Genomic DNA, 21,349 nt, shown 5'->3' on the forward strand with positions numbered 1-21,349 from the left:
GATTTCTCTTAAATTCAGATAGCCTTTGATATTTCCCATAAGAATCTTACACAACGTGGTAACTCTTTCACTGTCCCAACATTGAAGAGCTGTCTCTTCACATTACTAGAGCTGAGGAAACAGTAACATCATTCCTAATGTACTGCAATCTGCAGGTCCTTTGTGTTTCAATTACTTCATTTTGAATGTGGGTAATTCTTGTAGGCATCAATTCATGAATTCATAGGTAGAAATATACCCTCCTCTTTGTCTTTCATTCTCAATATCCTTAACTGCACAAAATTTCCTTTACTCACAGATAAACATTTATAGGAAACTGTTTTCTAATATCTAAAATATAAAATTTAGTTGTACTAGTATGCTATTTTCACTGATCTGCTTTGAGAAAGTAGAGTAAAATATATAAAGACAAAATTGACACAGACTCCAGATCTGCAAAGTACTGTATGTCCTTTCTGTTTTCTGTACTGTTAAGAGCAATGTTCCAGTTACAAATTCCTTGTATAATAAATAACTTCTAAAAACTGAATTTATGTTGGTAAAAGATAGATACAACTAACAGAATGTCACATTCTCTATAACACCATACTTCAAACAACAAAAATCTGAAAACAAAGATTAATTTATGCATAAATTCATTTTGTCAACAAATACTTAATTGAATATCTTTACTGTGCTAGGAGCTAAAGATATAACTTAATAAATAATACCATCTCCATCTCAAACTTCATTGAGTTTAAAATTATGAAATAAAATTACCATAAGCTTAGACAGTTTGATTCAGCCTTGGTTAAAATTACAATTTAAGTCACACATCATAACTTTTCAATGGGATTTAATGAAAAACTTCAGATAAAGTTGTATACTATGATCAGTGCAAGACCCACCCTGCCATTAAATGATAGTGAAGAAAGAGTAAGATAAAAATCCAAAACAGGAGAGTGAAGAGGAAGAAGAAAGAGTAGCAATCGGTAGATGAGATATTTCAACAAATTCCTAGAAGGCAGAATGCAGATGGAAGAGTAGTACTTGATGAAACAGGGCAGAGAAAACTCTGGCTGCAGTAACATGAGAAAGAGGCTACTGATGAGCAGGAAGCCATCTGTCCTGGTAAATCCATAAAAACTTGCGGTCATCCAGTGTAAGGAGAGGTAAGAATGAGACATGGGGCTAAGAACAGGGAGATTTACAATTAAAAGCTCCACAGGGAGCGCGGCCGGTATAGCTCAGTGGTTGAGCATCAACCTATGAACCAGGAGGTTATGGTTCGATTCCCAGTCAGGGCACATGGCCAAGTTGCAGGCTCATCCCCAGTAGGAAGTGTAAAGGAAGCAACCGATCGATGATTCGCTCTCATCATTGATGTATCTGTCTCGTTCTCCCTCTCCCTTCTTTCCTTAAATCAATAAAAATATATAGTGTTGTTTTTTTTTAAAGTTCCACAGGGAATATTTGCTGTCACGGTAAGAAATGTCCAAACCTGTAGAAGATTTTTATAAGAGTTTATTTGAGTGAAACTGACAACATATGCCAGGGAGTAAGATCTCAAATGCTCTCACAGAACAACAGTTTTGCAGCTTCTTTTATGCACTTGAAATTAAGGAAGGGATATAAGGAAGACTGGAGAAAGCAAGAAAGGGATAGGATTACAGAACAGTTAACAAGATTATGTGTTCTCTTGAAGGTTACGCCCCCTTAGAGGTATTTCAAAGATGTTAACCTAGACGCACAAGCACAATGGAGAGGCTGGTTTAAAATACTTCACTATATAAGTTATAGGTCTAAATGACACTTTAGACCAGATTAATTTAATTGATATTTTTAAAGCATCTCATCCCAAAGCAGCAGAATATATATTCCTTTCAAGTCACATGGGCCCAGAATTATTTACAAAAGTCAAGATATGGAAGCAACCTAAGTGCCCATCAATGGACGACTGGATAACGAAGAAGTTATACGTATATATCTCTGCCATGAAAAAGAATGGAATCTAACCATTTGTGACAACATGGATGGGCCTAGAGGGTATTATGCTAAGTGAAATAAGTCAGAGAAACACAAGTACCATATGATTTTACTTATATGTGAAATCTAAAGAAAATAAATGAACAAACAAAATAGAAACAGACTCATAGATATGTAGAACAGACTGATGGTTGCCAGAGGGCTGGGTGAAAAAGGTGAAGGGATTAAGAAGTACAAGTTGGTAGTTACAAAACAGTCATAGGAATATAAAGTACAGCATACAAAAAATCAATAATGTTGTAGTAAATGTCTAACCACTATTCCATACCCTTAAAACTAATATAAAATAATATTGTATGTCAATTATAATTGAAAAATAAATAAAATAACGTTATAGGCCTGGGGCATGACTATCCACCACGACCTGCCCAGTTAGGGATTTATAATCAGACTAGAGGCCCGGTGCACAAAAATTTGTGCACTCGGGGGGAAGGGGGGGTCCCTCAGCCCGGCCTGTGCCCTCTCGCAGTCTGGGACCCCTCGGGAGATAACGACCTGCTGGCTTGCTTAGGCCTGCTCCCGGGTGGCAGAGGGCAGGCCCAATCCCTAGGTGCAGCCCCTGGTCGGGCTCAGAGCAGGGCCGATTGGGGAGTTGGGGCGCCGCCCCCTGTCATGCACAGAGCAGGGCAGATTGGGAGGTTGCGATGCCACCCTCAGTCACACTCAGGGTAGGGCCGATTGGGGGGTTGGGGCGCTGCCCCCTGTCACTCACAGAGCAGGGCCCATCAGGGGGGTTGGGGCTCCGTACCCTGTCACTCACAGAGCAGGGTCGATCAGGGGGTTGGGGAGCTCCCCCCTGTCACTCACAGAGTAGGGCCGATAGGGGAGTTGGGGCACAGCCCTGTCACACACAGAGCAGGGCCCGTGAGGAGGGTGGGGTGGGGGTTGGGGCGCCGCACCCTGTCACACATAGAGCAGGGCCGATCAGGGGGTTGAGGCACCACAGCCTGTCACACACAGAGCCGCAGGGCAATCAGGGGGTTGGGGAGCTCCCCCTATCAGGCACAGAGCAGGGCTGATAGGGAGGTTGTGACCCCGCCCCCTGTCACACACAGAGCAGCAGGGCGATCAGGGGGTTTGGGCGCTGCCCCCTGTCACACTGATCCCGGTGCCGGGAGGCCTCGCAGCTCCGTTGATCCCGGTGCTGGGAGGCATATTACCCTTTTACTATATAGGATAGAGGCCTGGTGCATGGGTGGTGGCCGGCTGGTTTGCCCTGAAGGGTGTCCTGGATCAGAGTGGGGGTCCCCACTGGGGTGCCTGGCCAGCCTGGGTGAGGGGATGATGGCTGTTTGCAGCTGGTCACACACCCTTCAGGATAGGGGTCCCCACTGGGGTGCCTGGCCAGTCTGGGTGAGGGGTTGAGGGCTGTTTTCAGGCTGGGGGTGACTGAAGCTCCCAACCGCTCCTTTTTTTCTTTTCTTTTTTTTTTATTCTGGGCCAGCTTTAGCTTTGAGGCTTGGCTCCAGCTCTGAGGCCTCCGCTGCTGAAAGCAGGTTTCTGGCCTTTGTTTACCTTCTGTATTTGAAACAATGTTGCGATCCTGCTGGCTGAAGCCCAGCAACTAAAGCAGGTTTCTGGGGTTTTGTTTAGCTTCTATATTTGTAACATAGTTGCTTAGAGTTGCAGCTTAGAGGCTAGCAGCGGCAGGCGGGGAACGTTGGAGTCCTCCGTCACTGAAGCAAGCAAGCCTCATGTTCACTTCCAGCTGCCTGGCTGCCGGCCGCCATCTTGGCTGGCAGTTAATTTGCATATCGCCCTGATTAGCCAATGGGAAGGGTAGCGGTCGTACGGTAATTACCATGTTTCTCTTTTATTAGATAGGATCACCCTATAAGGTTACCCATAGAACCCCACTTTTCGTCCACAATACCAACCCTCTCAAAAAATGTCATGGTGGCCAGATATGTAACTCCAGAAAAAATATGCAAGGAATTTTCTAAAGAAATAGAACAAATAATTTAAGGGAGAGTTATAACAATTAAACTCTAAAATATGACATGTAGGGATTCCTCATACTAACAGCTAGCCCACCATTAATCCACACACTCAGTGAGCCTGGCCTACACAGAAGTCCCAAAGTTTTATTGTCTGTCTTAACTATAGTTGGACCATCAAAAACCACCTTTTATTTGAGGAAAGACTATAGAATAACAGAGGGGGAAAACAAACGATAAACAAATAAAAATATAATCCCGGGGGGGAGAGGGAAATTAAGATAATTCAGAAAAATTTAAAAAAAAACTTCTATATCCTTTCAAAAATATTTTTTTAAATTGATTTTAGAGAAAGGAAGGGAGAGAGGGGGAGGGGGAGGGGGAGAGAAACATCAATCAGTTGCCTCCTGCTGGTGCCCTGATCAGGCATTAAACCCTCAACCTGGGTATGTGTCCTGAGTGGGAATCGAACACACCGCCATATGGACGATCTTCAACCAACCCATACTGGCCAAGGCTGAAAACTTTTAAGATACTGTATTCATAAAATAAGAACAAGACGTTGTGAAAGAAACAGAGAGCAAGAGTGAGAAAGAGCTCTTAAAAATTAAAATACCTAATTATGACTGTGGTAATAAAAAATCATCAGAAGAGCTCTACAGGAAAAGTGGAAGGGTGGAGGGAGACAGGAAACCGAGCAAATTATTTGAGACTTTGTTCCAGCAAGATAAAGGGGTAACCTGTTTACCAAGATATAATTATACAAAAAAGATTTTTCAATACATAGATTCTACAAAAAAAGGTTAAATCTAAGAGAACAACAAAGGTAAATCCCATGTGACAACTGTGCAGGAGCAGGCCTGCAGAGCAATCACTCAAGCAACTTATAGACAGAGACCAGAGACAATTACAGATTTAGAGTAAATCATGTTATCAATCTTGACAATGCAAAAGGAAAATAATAGAAAACAAAAGTTGGGAGGTAAAGGGCAGGGGCTATTATCTTCATCTTATAAAGTGGGGAGCCAAAAACACTGTGGTTAATGCGAAACTAAATAAAAGCATACCACGTGCTCATTGTCACTGTAGGGAGACTGTGCTTAAGAAATAACAGTGCTAACTCTATGCCAGGCACTTACTAAGAATTTTTACAGGCTGTTCATTTAACTGTACAATACAATGCTTTAAATAATCCTTTAAAAATGTAACCAACACAGGAACCAATACTGATGATATAATCACATTAAAGAGGAGGAGAAGGGAGAAATAAAGGGTGAAGTGAAAACAGGCTGATGCTTCACGTCTCAGAGGAGGAAGTCAAAAGATAATAATACCTAATATTGGTAAATCAAGAAACAGAGCACCAGCATATTATTTGACTATATAGATCATCCCCAGAAGAGCTGAACCCTAAAACAATTTCTGTAATCTACATTTTTAGTAAAACAGTCATCACTGACTTACATTTTAATGTCTCTCCAGCATATGGTATATGCAGTTTAAATCGGTCACAATTGGGTCCAGGAGTCAGTGACGTGCAGCTTTTAAAAAAAGAAAAAGAAAATATTTTTTAAAACCCCACATATTTAAGATATTTAACAAAGTAAATAAAAAGTGATTTATAAATAAAAAATTAATACAATGGCTTACAGAACAAAATAAAAGCCCACAGTAGTCATGGAGGCCAAGACAGTAAGACTTGCCCTAAAACAAATAATTCATTTATCTCACAATAAAATATATATGTCTTCTAACAATAAACACCAACAGTGCTTCACTTATTTCTCTCAAAGAAATGTATCCTTCTTCTAATATAGGTATATCATCCAAAAGAGATCTATAGTCTTTGATGCCAAGAATTATAAAATAAGAGTAACTTTATGGTCACATTTTAAATACAGGTGCTTAGCTTTCACTCAGCACTAAAAAGAGCCCAGGCCCAGCTGGTATGGCTCAGCGGTTGAGTCTTGACCTATGAACCAGGAGTTCCCGGTTTGATTCCTGATCAGGGCACATGCCTAGGGTGCAGGCTCAATCAATCCCCAGTGTGGGGAGTGCAGGAGGCAGCCGATCAATGCTTCTCTCTCATCATTAATGTTTCTATCTCTCACTCCCTCTCCCTTCCTCTCTGAAATCAATATTTTTTTTAAAAAAGGGGAAACAGTGAAAAATGTGAATTATGATTTTTTTCAACAAATGCTTCTTTATTAAGTACCTATAATAATGAAAAGTAAAAGCTGATGAAACACTGCCTAAAAGAGTGTTCTACCACACGTGTTTTAATGAAAATTATTGTCTCAGAAATAAGTATAAGAACTGTATACACGTACATCAATGACATAAAAGAGGGAACAAAGCTCTCATAACTTGATTAAATAGGCTCTACAATGTGACACTATTGATTTATTTAGCAAACTCTTTAAGTAAATAAACTCCTTAAATAAACAGTGAAAGGTAAATTTGGATTTGAATCCTCTAAGTCATTACTAGGTCCTAGTTACGTAGATCATTAAAGACCCACTATAAAGAGGAAAAGTTGGCAATTTCAGTGCACTTTATATGGTAATAGTGACAACTGAGAATTAATCTGGATTAACACAGCTAAAACAAGATATAATATAACCTTTTAAGACGCCAGCATTTTTAAGACAATGCAAAACATAAGCAAAATAAATGCTTTCTAATTTAATGCTAAACCTATTATTTCACATATTTTCTGGAGAAAATAATGATTTAAACCATATCTATGCTTCAAGCCATCTAAAAAGAACAAAGTAGATGGGTCCAGGGTTCCTTCCCTGAGTCTACGTCAGCTTCCTTTCCCCAGACTATTAATTTACCATTTGGCATGCTCTCCTACACAGCTTCCTGTTTTCTTGGTAATGACGTTTGTGCTTAACAATATTCAACATCAGCTGAGAAGGAAGTCTTCAGCTTTGGCAACCTAAAATAACAGGTGACCGTGAAATAAAATAGGCTCAGAGACCAATAACTGCCTGTTAAATAACTATTAAGTCATAAATTAAAGTGAATTATTGTTAGCTGATGTTCACCACATTTTCATTTTACAGAATTAATTTATTTTCTCTATCATCAATGATTCGACTCAGACTAAATCAGTTTTAGAATTATCAGTTTCTACACTGAAACACAACAGTAAAGAAGCTAGAAGACTGATATGGGCTATCTTAACAGCTATCAAAATAATCTATAAAACAAAATTGCACTAAGGTAGATTTTTTACAAGGTCCTCTAGCAGAATGGAACTATCCACTTGATGACAAATGGTGTTCCATATACACCAAGTATATCCTCTATATCTCTAGAGCCTGCAATCTATTTCTAGGCTCTACTAGAAAATGATGGATTCAATTCTTAGCATAAGATTTAAAAATGCCATTACCAAAAGTGACTCAGCCCAGAATGCTTTTAAAATTATGAAAATAAACTATTTTTTAAATGTGTTTGCCAGTTCATGTGGCGTCAAGTGTTATTCCCAGTTTCTATGCTATATCTCCATTTATGGATGACAGATTTCGAACCTACTTTAGGGAGTATTTTTAAATGTTAGTAAGTACTCCTATAACAGAATTGAGGTTTAGATTAAGTGTTATTTGAGTAGGTATAATGGGCTCAAATATTATTTTTAACAGTTAATTAGGAGAGGGAAAATCTTTTAATTGTTTTAGATGCTTAGGTTATTAATATTTAAGCTTTCTTCTCTAATATGTGCATTTACTTCATTGTTAACAGAAGAGAAAATTAATAGAAAAGTGCAAGATAAAATTACACAGCCATTCATGATTTTTTAAAACTCTTTGCAAACAAGGATAAAAAAGGAACTTCTTTAATATGATAAAGGCCGCCTACAACAACATCGTACTTAATAACAAAATGTTAAATTTTTTCCCTTTGAGATAAAAAAAATGAGACAAGGATACTGTGGACCCTGAAAAAGAAGATACCTACTAAGAAGGGCTCCTGGTGGTTAAATGGGCTCAAATTTTCAAAAACAGAGCCCAGCAGCCATTTCTACACAGGGGCCTCTCTTGCAAACTGCACTTCACAGAGAAGTCTGCACTTAACCGTCTGCCTGAACTGTGTTTCTGCCATCTGAGCCAGCCCTTATAAAGGAGTTTCTGGAATCCTATTTCAACCAATAGGACTAAAGCTTTCTCCATCCAATCAGAGCTGTGCAGCTATGTCCCACCTCCCCATCAACAGCTTCACCCACCAATCAGAGCAGCTCCATTATGACCAATCAAGAAAGTACCCCTTGGATGAATCAAACTGGGAGGATTTAGAGTCCTCATTTGCATGAGGACAGACCAATCAGGGACCACGGGGTGGGCAGCTCTGTCTATATAACCCTGTGGCTTAGAAGCATACTTTCCCTTTCCAGTGGGGAGCAGAGCTGTCTAGCCAGAGAGGGTCCTAGTCCCAGGGATGCCCCACAACCATGCTATATCACAATTGAGATGTTTGACAATAAAGTTTCCTTCTTCACCTCACCCCAAATTGGGGTTCATGTTGGTGTTGAATTGGTGCCAACAACCATGGTTGACAATACCTACCTGTTCTTATCACTTTTATTCAACACTGTGCTGGAGGTCCTAGCAAATAAGTAGCATGGGAAAATAAGGATGTAAATACTGAAAAGGAAGAAATAAGACTATATTTTTTTGCAGATAATATGACTGTGCATGTAGAAGTTTTAAAATCTTCATATGCATTACTGGAAATAATATGTTTAGCAAAGCTGCTAGACAAAGAACATACTCAAAAATCCACAGTATACTGCATAAAGCTATATACCAGTGATGGTGAACCTATGACACGCGTGTCAGAGGTGACACGCAAACTCATTTTTTTGGTTGATTTTTCTTTGTTAAATGGCATTTAAATATATAAAATAAATATAAAAAATATAAGTCTTTGTTTTACTATGATTGCAAGTATCAAAAAATTTCTATATGTGACACAGCACCAGAGTTAAGTTAGGGTTTTTCAAAATGCTGACACGCCGAGCTCAAAAAGTTCGCCATCACTGCTATATACCATCAACAATCACCTAAAAGATTAAAAACTTTTAGAAAGATGCCATTGAAAATAACATCATGATCAAATCTATAGAAATAAATGTCACCAAAAAAGTGTAAGGTATCTATTTAGAAAGCAATTTTTAAGAAGAAAATAAAGAAAAATAAATAAATGAACACAGACATATGTACATAGATTAAATTAATCTGGAACCTCAAAGGCAGATTCATACAATGTTAATAACAGCAGCATACTTTAAAATAGCCCCAAACTGAGCAATTAAAATGTAATTTCAAACTGGATCCCCAAATGCCCATCAGCTATAGGATAGGGAAATAAATTAAGATACAACCATAAAATGAAATATATAGCAATGGAATAAATAAATTACACCTAAATCCAACAATATAGATTAATCCCATAAACACTGATGAATGAAAGAATAAATACTGTATGATTCCATTTGTTTAAAGCTCAAAACCAGAAAAAGCTATAGTGCTTGTGTACTGATAAAAATTTATAGAGCTGCGGGAAAGTGATGACTATAAGTCAGAACAGTGGTTTATCTATGGGGAAAGAAGAGAGTGGTGACTGGAAGAAGACACATAGGGGACTCTGGGGGCACTGCCAACATCTGATTTCTTAATCTAGGTAGTGATAACACAGATGTTCAGGTTTTGGTATTTATTAAGATGTAAGAATATGATTTCCACTACCTGTGTTTCAACAAGCCCTCCAAGTGACTCTGATTCACACTCAAGTTTGAGAGCCACTGCTTTAAATATGTACTATGTCCTGGGCTTAGTAATAATCACAGTAATTAATGCCAGTGGATCAAGGTAGCCACCTGTATATGCAAGTTCACATTTTCCTTTCATGAGGGGTTGATAGTGGTTCTCTCAATTATTCAGTTACCTTCAGCATACTGTGATATCCTACATGAATGTAAGAAATCTACTGCCTAGTTTTAACTATACTAAAGGATTTAAGAAATGAATAAGTGGCTTAAATTGATTCTTGCAAAGAATCTGTGGCTAGAAAATAATACCAACAAGTACAGACAAATCTTAAGGTGGGTGGGGTTGAAAACTAGTCTCATGGCATAGCGCATGCAGCCAATGTTGCATTTCTTCCATTAGTATTTATATATATATTTTTTTTTAAATATATTTTATTGATTTTTTACAGAGAGGAAGGGAGAGAGATAGAGAGTTAGAAACACCGATGATAGAGAAACATCGATCAGCTGCCTCCTGGACACTTCCCACTGGAGATGTGCCCGCAACCAAGGTACATGCCCTTGACCGGAATCGAACCCGGGACCTTTCAGTCCGCAGGCCGACGCTCTTATCCACTGAGCCAAACCGGTTACGGCTAGTATTTATATATTTTTAGAGATTTCTTTTTCAGCTATGACAGGTGAAAATACCATATTATAAGTAACATTACTAGTATGGTGTTGCTTTTTTCATCTTATATCATTCTTCTTAACTTATATTTTACATATGTAAATACACATATTTTATAATTAAATAAATATAATATGCATGTATTGGGGGTTCATTAGCAAATTATTTGAAGTGCATAATCAAAAAAGTTCAGATTGCTGCTCTGAGTTAAAGAAAGCAGCCCATTCTCAGGAAACTGTAATCAAAAAACAAAAATCAAACTTATGAAAGTCAAACAAGGCACAATTTAAATAACAATTCAAGACAACAATAGATACAAGTCACAAAGCAATTAACATGATTAATTGACAAATTAGTGGTTAAAGAAAATAAGCACAATAGAAGCTGAGAGAGCAGAGAAACCACTTTTAGCCAGGGAAATCAAGGAAGTGTCACTGAATAGGACTGGCCTCTAAGAATGAGTTGGATCTGAACAGGCTAGGAGAAAGAAAACTATTTACCCGCAATTGTCCTTAGATAAGGGTAAATGCAAGGTGACTGAGATATTCTGCTAGACTGGAAGCTCTATAATTAAACAGAGTTAATAAAACTTAGAATCCCTTAGTGCCCAGCAGCATACCTGCTGGACCACAGGAAGCACCTGATAACTAGTGCATTAATAGCGAAGGTGAGCAAGTGGAACTGGCGAGGACAAGCACACTCCAAGGTCATGTCAAAGTCAAAGCAAATTACATAAATGCCCTGGACTGATTCCTGTTCCAACTGTGGGAATGCTGGTAATTCTTACATTAATAAATACTATAAGAAATCCCCAGGGCTCTAGCCGGTTTTGCTCAGTGGATAGAGCATTGGCCTGCAGACTGAAGGGTCCCGAATTCGATTCCAGTCAAGAGCACATGCCCAGGTTACAGGCTCGATCCCCACAAGGGGAGGTGCAGGAGGCAGCTAATTAATGATTCTCTCTCATCATTGAAGTTTCTCTCTCTCTCTCTTTCCCTTCCTCTCTGAAATCAATAAAAATATATTTAAAAAAAAAGAAATCCCCAGAGACAAGGCCAACTTACACACTATTTCTATTCATTTAATGTACAACATCATTTTATAAAAGTAATTTTACACTAAACACTTAATTTGTTCAATAAAAATATTCATGGAACCTTTTTAGGCCACCATTTTCATTCCTTGACCTGAAACATGTACTAAATGGATGTATCCGTAGCCTCTGAATTCTGGGGCTTTATATTTCATATCATTTGTATACAGTTGACCCCTGAACAACACAGGTTTGAATTACATGGATTTTTTTCAACCAATACTATAAATGTATTTTCTCTTCCTTATGATTTTCTTAATAACATTTTCTTTTCTCTAGCTTACTTTAGTGTATGAATATAGTATATAATACATATAACATACAAAATATGTGTTAATCAACTGTTTATGGTACCAGTAAGGCTTCCAGGCAACATAGAAACAAACATAGGGAAGCAGCCAAAATGCGAGACAAAGAAACATGCCATAAATGAAAGAAATGGAAGAAAGCAAACTACTGGATATAGAGTTCAAAACCATGGTTATAAAGTTACTCAAGAATCTTCTGGAAACCTCCAAAAAAATAGAAAAGGTCTAGTCAGAAATTGAGCATACATTGACTGAAATAAAGAACAATATACGGGGATTCAACAGTAGAGGATTCTGAAAATCAAATCAATAACTTGAAATAGGAGGAAGCAAAAAAACACCCAACCAGAAGAGCAAAAAGAAAAAAGAATCCAAATATATGAATGTAGTGTAAGGAGCCTCTGGGACAACACAAGCATACTAACATTCACATTATGGGGGTGCCAGAAGAGAAAGAACAAGATATTGAAAACCTATTTGAAGAAATAATGACAGAAAACTACCTGGTGAAAGAAATAGACTTACAAGTCCAGGAAGTCCAAACAAGTGGAACCCAAAGAGGATCACACCAAGACACATCATAATTAACACATTGCGTACCGCATAGAAATCTCGAAGACATACGCCAGGGACCGCACATTTTTTGACAAGCTGCATGTTATTTAAATCATCATAATGCACTTTAGGTGTTGTTTTTCAATAATTATAACATTTTTATTTACAAAAACAATTAAACAATTAAAGTTCCTAGTACTTTTTTAATGTATAGTACTGCGTAAAACATTTTCCTCTATGAAGAGGGACCAAACAAAATTTACATAAGTATCTAGATTCGCTCCTTTTTCCATGGGCATGAAAAACAGGAACACTCGTGAGCGGTCCTTAACAGATGGCGCGCGAAACACGAGAAAACTCCTGAGCGGTACTAAATGTGTTAAAATGCCAAGGGCTACAGACAGAGAATCTTAAAAGCAGCAAGAGAAAAGCAGTTAGTTACCTACAAGCAAATGCCCCTACGACTGTCAGCTGATTTCTCAACAGAAACTATGCAGGCTAGTAGGGAGTGGCAAGAGATATTCAAAGTGATGAATAGCAAGGACCTACAACCAAGATTATTCTGCCCAGAAAAGCTATCATTTAGAATTGAAGGTCAGATAAAAAGCTTCACAGACCAGAAAACGCTAAAGGAGTCTATCACCACCAAACCAGTATTATATGAAATGTTGAAGGGTATTCTTTAAGAAGAGGAAGAAGAAGAAAAAGAAAAAGATAAAAAATATGAACAACAAAATGGCAGCAAATACATACCTATCAACAATTGAATCTAAAAATCAAGATAAACGAATAAGAAATCTAATGAATAGAATAAACTGGTGAATAAAATAGAATCAGAGGCATGGAAATGGAATAGACTGATGATTCTCAGAGGGAAGGGGTTTAGGGGCGGGAAGAGATTAAACAAAGATCTTATATGCATACTAGAGGCCCATGCACTGGAAATTCATGCACTGGAAGAGGCGTCCCTCAGCCCAGCCTGCACCCTCTTGCAGTCCAGGACCCCTTGGGGGATGTCTGCCGGCTGGCTTAGGCCTGCTCCTGCGTTGAGCGTCTGCCCCCTGGTAGTCAGTGCGCATCATAGCAACCAGTCATTCTGGTCATTCCGCCGTAACAGTTACTTAAGCTTTTATTATATAGACTAGAGGCCTGTTGCACGAAGAGATTCGTGCAATAGGCCTTCCCTTCTCCTGGCTGCTGACACCGGTTTTCCTCTGGCACACGGGACCCAGGCTTTCGCTCCGGCTGGAGCCGCCTTCTGTCCTCCATCTTCACGGCCCCGGCCCAGCCAGAGCCGCCTTCCGTCCTCCGTCTTTTTTTTTTTTTTAATTAAATCTTTATTGTTCAGATTATTACAGTTGTTCCTCTTTTTTCCCCGCATAACTCCACTCCACCCAGTTCCCACCCCACCCTCTGCCCTCACTCCCCACCCACTGTCCTCATCCATAGATGCACAATTTTGTCCAGTCTCTTCCCGCACCCCCCACACCCTTTTCACCCCCAAGAATAGTCAGTCCATTCCCTTTCTATGCCCATGATTCTATTATAATCACCAGTTCATCAGATTCTTTATTCACTTGATTTATAGATTCACTTGTTGATAGATGTGTATTTGTTGTTCATAATTTGTATCTTTACCTTTTTCTTCTTCTTCCTCTTCTCAAAGGATACCTTTCAGCATTTCATATAATACTGGCTTGGTGGTTATAGACTCCTTTAGCTTTTTCTTATCTGTGAAGCTCTTTATCTGACCTTCAATTCTGAATGATAGCTTTGCTGGATAAAGTAATCTTGGGTGTAGGTTCTTGGCATTCATCACTTTAAATATTTCTTGCCACTCCCTTCTGGCCTGCAAAGTTTCTATTGAGAAATCAGCTGACAGTCATATGGGTACTCCCTTGTAGGTAACTGCCTTTCTTTCTCTTGCTGCTTTTAAGATTCTCTCTTTGTCTTTTGCTCTTGGCATTTTAATTATGATGTGTCTTGGTGTGGTCCTCTTTGGGTTCCTTTTGTTTGGGGTTCTCTGCGCTTCCTGGACTTGTAAGTCTATTTCTTTCACCAGGTAGGGGAAGTTTTCTGTCATTATTTCTTCAAATAGGTTTTCAATATCTTGCTCTCTCTCTTCTTCTGGCACCCCTATAATTCGGAAGTTGGTACACTTGAAGCTGTCCCAGAGGCTCCTTACACTATCTTCGTATTTTTAGATTCTTTTTTCATTTTGCTTTTCCGGTTGGGTGTTTTTTGCTTCTTTGTATTTCAAATCTTTGACTTGATTCTGGCGATCCTCTAGTCTGCTGTTGGGAGTCTGTATAATATCCTCTATTTCAGTCAGTGTATGCTTAATTTCCAGTTGGTCCTTTATCATAACCTCGAGGGTCTGACTAGACTTCTTGAGGATCTCACTACATTTATCGGCGGTCTCACCAGTCTTTTCGAGGGTCTTACTAAATTTATCAGCGGCTTCTAGAAAGTTCTTGAAAAACCTTAATAGTGTGGTTTTGAACTCTATATCCAGTCGTTTGCTTTCCTCCATTTCTGTCATTTGTGTCCTGTTTCTTTGTCTCTGCATTTTTTTATGCTTCCCTGTGTTGATAAAGTGGTTTTCTGTGCTAAGTGTCCTCTAGGGCCCAGTGGTTCAGCCTCCCCAATTACCCAAGGAGGACACTCTTGGTGCACCCCCTTGTGGTCTTTGTGCACAGTCTTGTTGTAGTTAAGCCTTGATTGTTGTAGCTATCACTGGGAGGAATTGACCTCCAGACCAATTGGCTGTGAGAACCAGCTGTGTCTGCAGTGGGAGAACTTCTGTGCTGGAGACACTCCTCTGGGGCAAGACTTGCTTCAATGGGGCTTTTGTGCTCACTGAGTCTGCCCCCTGAGTGTGTCCTTTAAGGGTCCGAGGAGGTGCAAACTGGATGGTCCCACTCTGACCACTGGGCACACTCGCTCCTGGTTCTCTAGGGAGGTGCTAATCTAGCCTTTGCCTGAGGCTACCCAGCAAAAGCCTCTGTGCAGGGCTTGGGCGGGGCGGGTCCCACAGGATCAACAGAGCAGGGCTAGCAGTTATGGCTGCTCTCAGTCCTGCCGGCAGAGGCTCCGCTTCTCAATGTTCCGGTAATCGCTGCAAGCACCTCCGAGAGAAATCTGCCCTTGAGTTCCGACCGATGCCAGACAGTCCCGCTTCTCCCGTATGAATCTGGGTCCCCAAAGACTCACCCGGAACTGGAGCTCAGAGCCTGAGACTCCCTCCCGATTGCAAAAGACAACTGCGCCCTCAGCCGTCAGCCGGCTCCGTGTGCGCCTCTGTACCTTGGTATTTTACTTCCGCACCATTCCTCCTCTGAGCCTCGGTAAGCTTCTCTCTTTCCTTCTAGTTGTAGAATTTCCACTCAGCCAGCCTTCCTGTGGTTCTGGATGATGTCTGTTCCGACTTTTAGTTGTATTTTTGAAGTTGTTGTGTGAGACAGCAAACTCTGGTGTTTACCTATGCCGCCATCTTGGTTTCTCCCTCCATCCTCCATCTTCGTGGCCCCAGCCGGAGCCGCCTTCCGTCTTCCGTCTTCGCAGCTCCGGCTCGCCTTCAGTCTTCGCTCCGCCGCTTGGAGACTACATATGAAAATTAACTGCCATCTTTGTTGGCGGTTAATTTGCATATCGTGCTGATTAGCCAATGGGAGGCGTAGCGAAGGTATGGTCAATTACCCTGTTTGTCAATCATTAGATAGGACTAGAGGCCCGGTGCATGAATTCGTGCATAGGTGGGGTCCCTCGGCCTGGCTAGCAATCAGGCTGATCTGGGCCGCGGGAGGTTGGCCAGGGGGAGGGACCATGGGAGGTTGGCTGACCAGCCCCAATAGGGGCCTATCAGAGCCAGCCAGCCGGGGGGAGAGGCCACAGGAGGTTGACTTTGGGAGCACACTGACCACCAGCGGGCAGCTCCTGCGTCGTCTGCCCCCTGGTGGTCGGTGCACATCATAGCTACCAGTCATTTGATCACTTAGGCTTTTATATATGTAGATATGCATTATCTATGAACACAGACAATAGGATGGTGAAGGCCTGGGGTAGGGCATTAACCGGGTGGAGGGGAGCAACATGGGGGGAAAAAGAGGGACATCTGTAATAATCTCAACAATAAAGATTAAAAAACTAAAAATTAATTAAAATGTGCATGAATAAAAGTGTTTACAAAATGAGACTGTATTGTAAACATTTCTCCTTACTCAAAAGCCATGTGTACTAAGTACAGCACAAGAAACAGAGTTAATAATATTGTAATTTGTGTATATGATATCAGGTGCATATTAGACTTATGGGGTATCTCCTCATAAGTTATATAAATGTCTAACTACTATGCTATATGCCTGCAACTAATGTAATATTGAATGTCAACCATAACTAAAATAAAAATATAAATAAGTAAAAGTCATGCTTCCTTGATATATATGCAGAAAACATAAAGTAATAGTGCTCTCTGAGTTTTTACTGATCGAACTAACTGAAAATTTTCGTAATTTCAAGAGAAGTCTTATTCTTATAACCATCTATCATATTTGTTCTACTATATTTATTTTAGAAGAAAAAAAAACAGTATTTCGGATTATCCAAAGTGTAGTTAGGAATTACTTATTACTAATGTACTACTGTCTAAACTCTGAGACAGAATTCTAAAAAGGTCAACTCCTCTAGACTATTAGAATGCAGAAACCCTTCTAGAACAGTGCAACCCAAAGTGGGGTCCATGGACCAGTGCTGGACTATAAACTGTTACTATCCACAATGAGATAAACACAGAAATTGAGAGCAAGAATTTAGAAACTTTTATAGCAATTTGTAAGAGTAGCTTTAAGTCTTATGAATCCAATATTTAAAGCTCAGCTTTGTATTCCATGTATTTTTAATTTCATTTTTCTAGTAATTCATTTTTATTGTATTTTACAAAAATATCACTTGGTGACAAATTGGAAATTTTTTAAATTACTTTTAGAGAAGCCGAAACCGGTTTGGCTCAGTGGACAGAGCGTTGGCCTGCGGACTGGGGGGTCCCAGGTTCGATTCCGGTCAAGGGCATGTGCCTGGGTTGCGGGCATATCCCCAGTAGGAGATGTGCAGGAGGCAGCTGATCGATGTTTCTCGCTCATCGATGTTTCTGACTTTCTATCTCTCTCCCTTCCTCTCTGTAAAAAATCAATAAAATATATTTTAAAAATATATATATATAAAAAAAATTACTTTTAGAGAGACAGAGTCAGACAGAGACAGAGACAGAGGGGCCATCAATTTGTTGTTCCATTTATTTATGCATTCATTGGTTGATTCTTGTATGTGCCCTAACAGGGGATCGAACCTGCAACCTTGGCATATGGGGACCACGCTGTAACCTATGGAGCAGCCCAGCCAGGGCCTAAAAAAAATTTTTTTTAATCCTCACCTAAGGATATGTTTCTACAGATTTTGAGAGAAGAGAAAGGGGGGGGGGGAGGGAGGGGGAGAGGAGAGAGAGAGAGAGAGAGAGAGAGAGAGAGAGAGAGAGAGAGAGGTGAGAGGAAAACATTGTTCAGTCGCGCCCCACCCCCCACCCCACCCCACCCCCGTACACTCCTGACCATACACTCCTGACCAGGGATCAAACCTGCAACCCCCATATATGCCCTAATGGGAAACTGAACCCACAACCTTTTGGAGCACGGGATGACACTCCAACCAACTGAGCTATCCAGCCTGGGCTGAAAATTTTTTTAAACATTTATGTAACTTTGGTCTTTCACCAGAGTTTTAGAACACTTCTCTAAAGATCCTTTAAATGCTGAATGTCCTTGAATATGAAGATAAACTGTTTTACTTTGCTGTCCTCCAATCTCCCTATTCACCTTGGTTTCCCACTGTGATAACAAACACTATTAATTTATTCCTTTCCAAGTGTTCTTTTGATATCTCTGCTAAGTTGACAATAATATCAATATAGTTCACTGCTTAGCATTTATCATCAGCTTATCTGTCTGGTTGCTCATAATTTATAACACTACTTCATTTGCATTCAGATGTAGCTCCAACAAATTCTTGAATTCATTCCTTATAAGAAGATATTAGTTAATTTGATGATCCAGTCTGGCGGGGTCACCCAATCTTCCACATGACTGCTGCCATAATCCATGGCAATAAATCATAGAATTTTTTAGAGAGTCTAAAGATAGTACAGTTCAGTTTTAAATCCATGTCCCCATGCCTAAAGCAAGGGCCTGCAGAATCCTGAACTCATGCTTAAAGACTTGTTATCTCTGCAATTTTGCCCATTTCCCCGGATTCTCAATTCTCCATTTGAACTATTTTGGTTCCCAGAATCCTTTTCTGACTTACATATTCTTTTATTCCTTATGTAAATATATCCAAAGATGAATTTAATAAATATATAACACGAGCTTTTCCCATATATTTTCTTCTAAGAGCGTTAAAATTTTAGCTCTTGTGGTGTGGTCTTTGATTCATTTTAAATTTTGTGTACAGTGTATGATAAGGGTCCAATTTCATGTGGATATCCAGTTTTCCCAACACTGTGGAAAAGACAGTCTTTTCTCCATTAAATGATTTTGGCAGCCTTAGCCATATATCTGAGGGTTTACTAGTATTTCTGTGCTCTCTATTCTCTTCACAATTAGTCTTTATGTCTTTCTTTATGCTAGTACCATGTTCTTTTTTTAAAATATTTTATATGTTTTTATTGATTTCAGAAAGAGGAAAGAAGAGGGAGAGAGAGATAGAAACATCAATGATGAGAAAGAATCATCAATTGGCTCCTCCTGGGGATCAAGCCTGCAACCCAGGCATGTGCCCTGAACTAGGAATTGAAACATGACCTCCTGCTTCATGGGTTGATGCTCAACTACTGAGCAACACTGGCCAAGCAGTACCATGATCTTTTGATTACCATAGCTTTGCGTAAATTTTGAAATCAGGAAGTGCAAGACCTCCAACTTTGTTCTTTTTTTTTTTTTTTTTTTGGCTATTCAGCATCTCTTGAGCTTCCGTATGAATTTTAGTATGCTTTTTTTATTTCTGAAAAAAAAAATCATTGAGATTTTTATAGGGATGGCATGGAATCTATCAATTGCTTTGTTTAGTATTGACATTTTAATATTAAGTCTTCAGTGAATGCAGGATGTCTTTCCATTATCTGTGCCTTCTTTAATTACTTTCAGCAATATTTTGTGATTTTTTGAGTATTTAAGAGTCTTTTGGCTTCTTGATTAAGTTTATTCCTAAGCAGTTTATTCTTTCTGGTTTTTATCGAAGCTCAATCACTGAGCCACACCAACTGGGCATGAAATAATGGGTCTTTTTGTTTGTTTGTTTTTGTTTTATTTGTTAATCCTCACCCGAGGGCATTTTTCCATTGATTTTTAGAGAGAGTGGAAGGGAGGGGGAGAGACAGAGAGAAATATCAGTGTAAGAGAGACACATTAATTGGTTGCTTCCTGCACATACCCCACACGCCAGGGAACAAGCCTGCAACCAACGTATGTGTCCTTGACTAGAATTGATCCCTGGACCCTTCAGTCCACAGGCCAACGTTCTATCCACTGAGCCAAACCAGCTAGGGCTGAAATGATGTTTTTTAAATGAAAAGAGTCTTAGGAGTCCATATATGAAAAAAACAATTGTTCTAAGGGCTTCATACCTACTTAACAGTGGAACATCAAATTGTTCTCCAAAACTTCCACTTGATTCCAGATTTCTTATCAATAAGTTAGCAAGAGCAAAGGTTGAGATAAAAACCTTTTCAGAAAACAAAAAGGATATATTTTTCAAAAAGTCAAGAGAAACAAGGTTAATGGGGAAAACTACTTTCATAACAAGCCATTAGAAAGATAACCAAATTACTCAGGAAACGTGGCCCTGAAAAGGAAGATTACAAAATTATTTCTCAAGAACACGGCACCAAAAAACAAGATTAGTCAAGTAACATAGATGCTAAAAAGGAAGCTGGTCTACATGGATATAAGGCATACATGGGCATTTTAACAGTGACGGTATAGGAATAATTAATTTGGAATACATGTATGTGCCTGTTAACATGTACTAAAAGAGCCTCACTTATCTTCTAATCCTAAAGAACTTGGCAAACGTTTTGTTCTAATAAAACAAAACATTTTACTCTAGTAAAAGAAAACAAAAAATACTACCTTAAAATTGCACAGAATAGAGGGGACAAAGATAAAAGTAGGAATGAGTTCTTGTTTTCTTGAACAATGCAAAGCAGAGGTAGGAAGAGACTAATCTCCTATCCCCTTTCGTTTACACATTAGACTGGCTACTTCCCTTCACCTCTTCCCTAACCTCCATACCAAATGAAGCCACTCTGAAATGAAGTCACTGCAAAATTCACAACCACCTAAAACTCCAGATCCAAATTTACCATTCCAGACTCTGTGGAAAGAATGTGGAATCCTAGCAAAACTTCCCAAAGTCGGTGATTTCAGAGTTCACTGGGACAAGGCCAATATTACCACTTTGACTTTTTCCCAAAAAAATACTAAGTACAAAATATAAAATATCTGACAGCACTTTGAAATGTTAAAATATTGCTGAACTATTTAATCAACTGTCTTACACTATTATAATTAAAAGAAGGCTGAACAGGCAGCTACTCAGGTTAAAGATCTGAAAGTAGAAAAGAGTATGAGCCAAGGCATGAGGACTAGGGAAATTTTGTTTCTTCTGGTTAAAAAAAAAAAGCCCAAGAAATAATTCCTGAAGGACAACCTAGACTCAGTAATAGCACTCAAAATATCAACACCACACACGTGTTCACTGGGTTTCTAGATGCTCTGGCTTCTAGACAAGCACTCCAGATCCTAGCAAAAATTCTGCCCTGTAACATCCACTGATTGGTTGTTGCCAGGGCAGGGGATTATTAGTCAACTAGGGGCCCGGTGCACGAAATTCGTGCACTGGGTGTGTGGGGAGGGGAGTGTCCCTCAGCCCAGC

The 21,349-nt window shown here is 39.5% G+C and overlaps 1 protein-coding gene across 3 annotated transcripts in view; it reads right to left on the minus strand.

Annotated features, from left to right (window-relative positions):
• Positions 1-21,349, minus strand: part of BABAM2 (BRISC and BRCA1 A complex member 2) — a 358,405-nt gene that overhangs the window by 325,090 nt on the left and 11,966 nt on the right. For all 3 annotated transcript variants that reach the window (XM_059660252.1, XM_059660250.1, XM_059660251.1), the window contains exon 3: positions 5,427-5,503. In XM_059660252.1, coding sequence (XP_059516235.1) covers positions 5,427-5,503 — 77 coding nt within the window. The remainder of the gene's footprint in view (positions 1-5,426; positions 5,504-21,349) is intronic.

Source organism: Myotis daubentonii, chromosome 12 (genome assembly GCF_963259705.1).
Source record: "Myotis daubentonii chromosome 12, mMyoDau2.1, whole genome shotgun sequence".
NCBI classification, from domain to species: Eukaryota; Metazoa; Chordata; class Mammalia; order Chiroptera; family Vespertilionidae; genus Myotis; species Myotis daubentonii.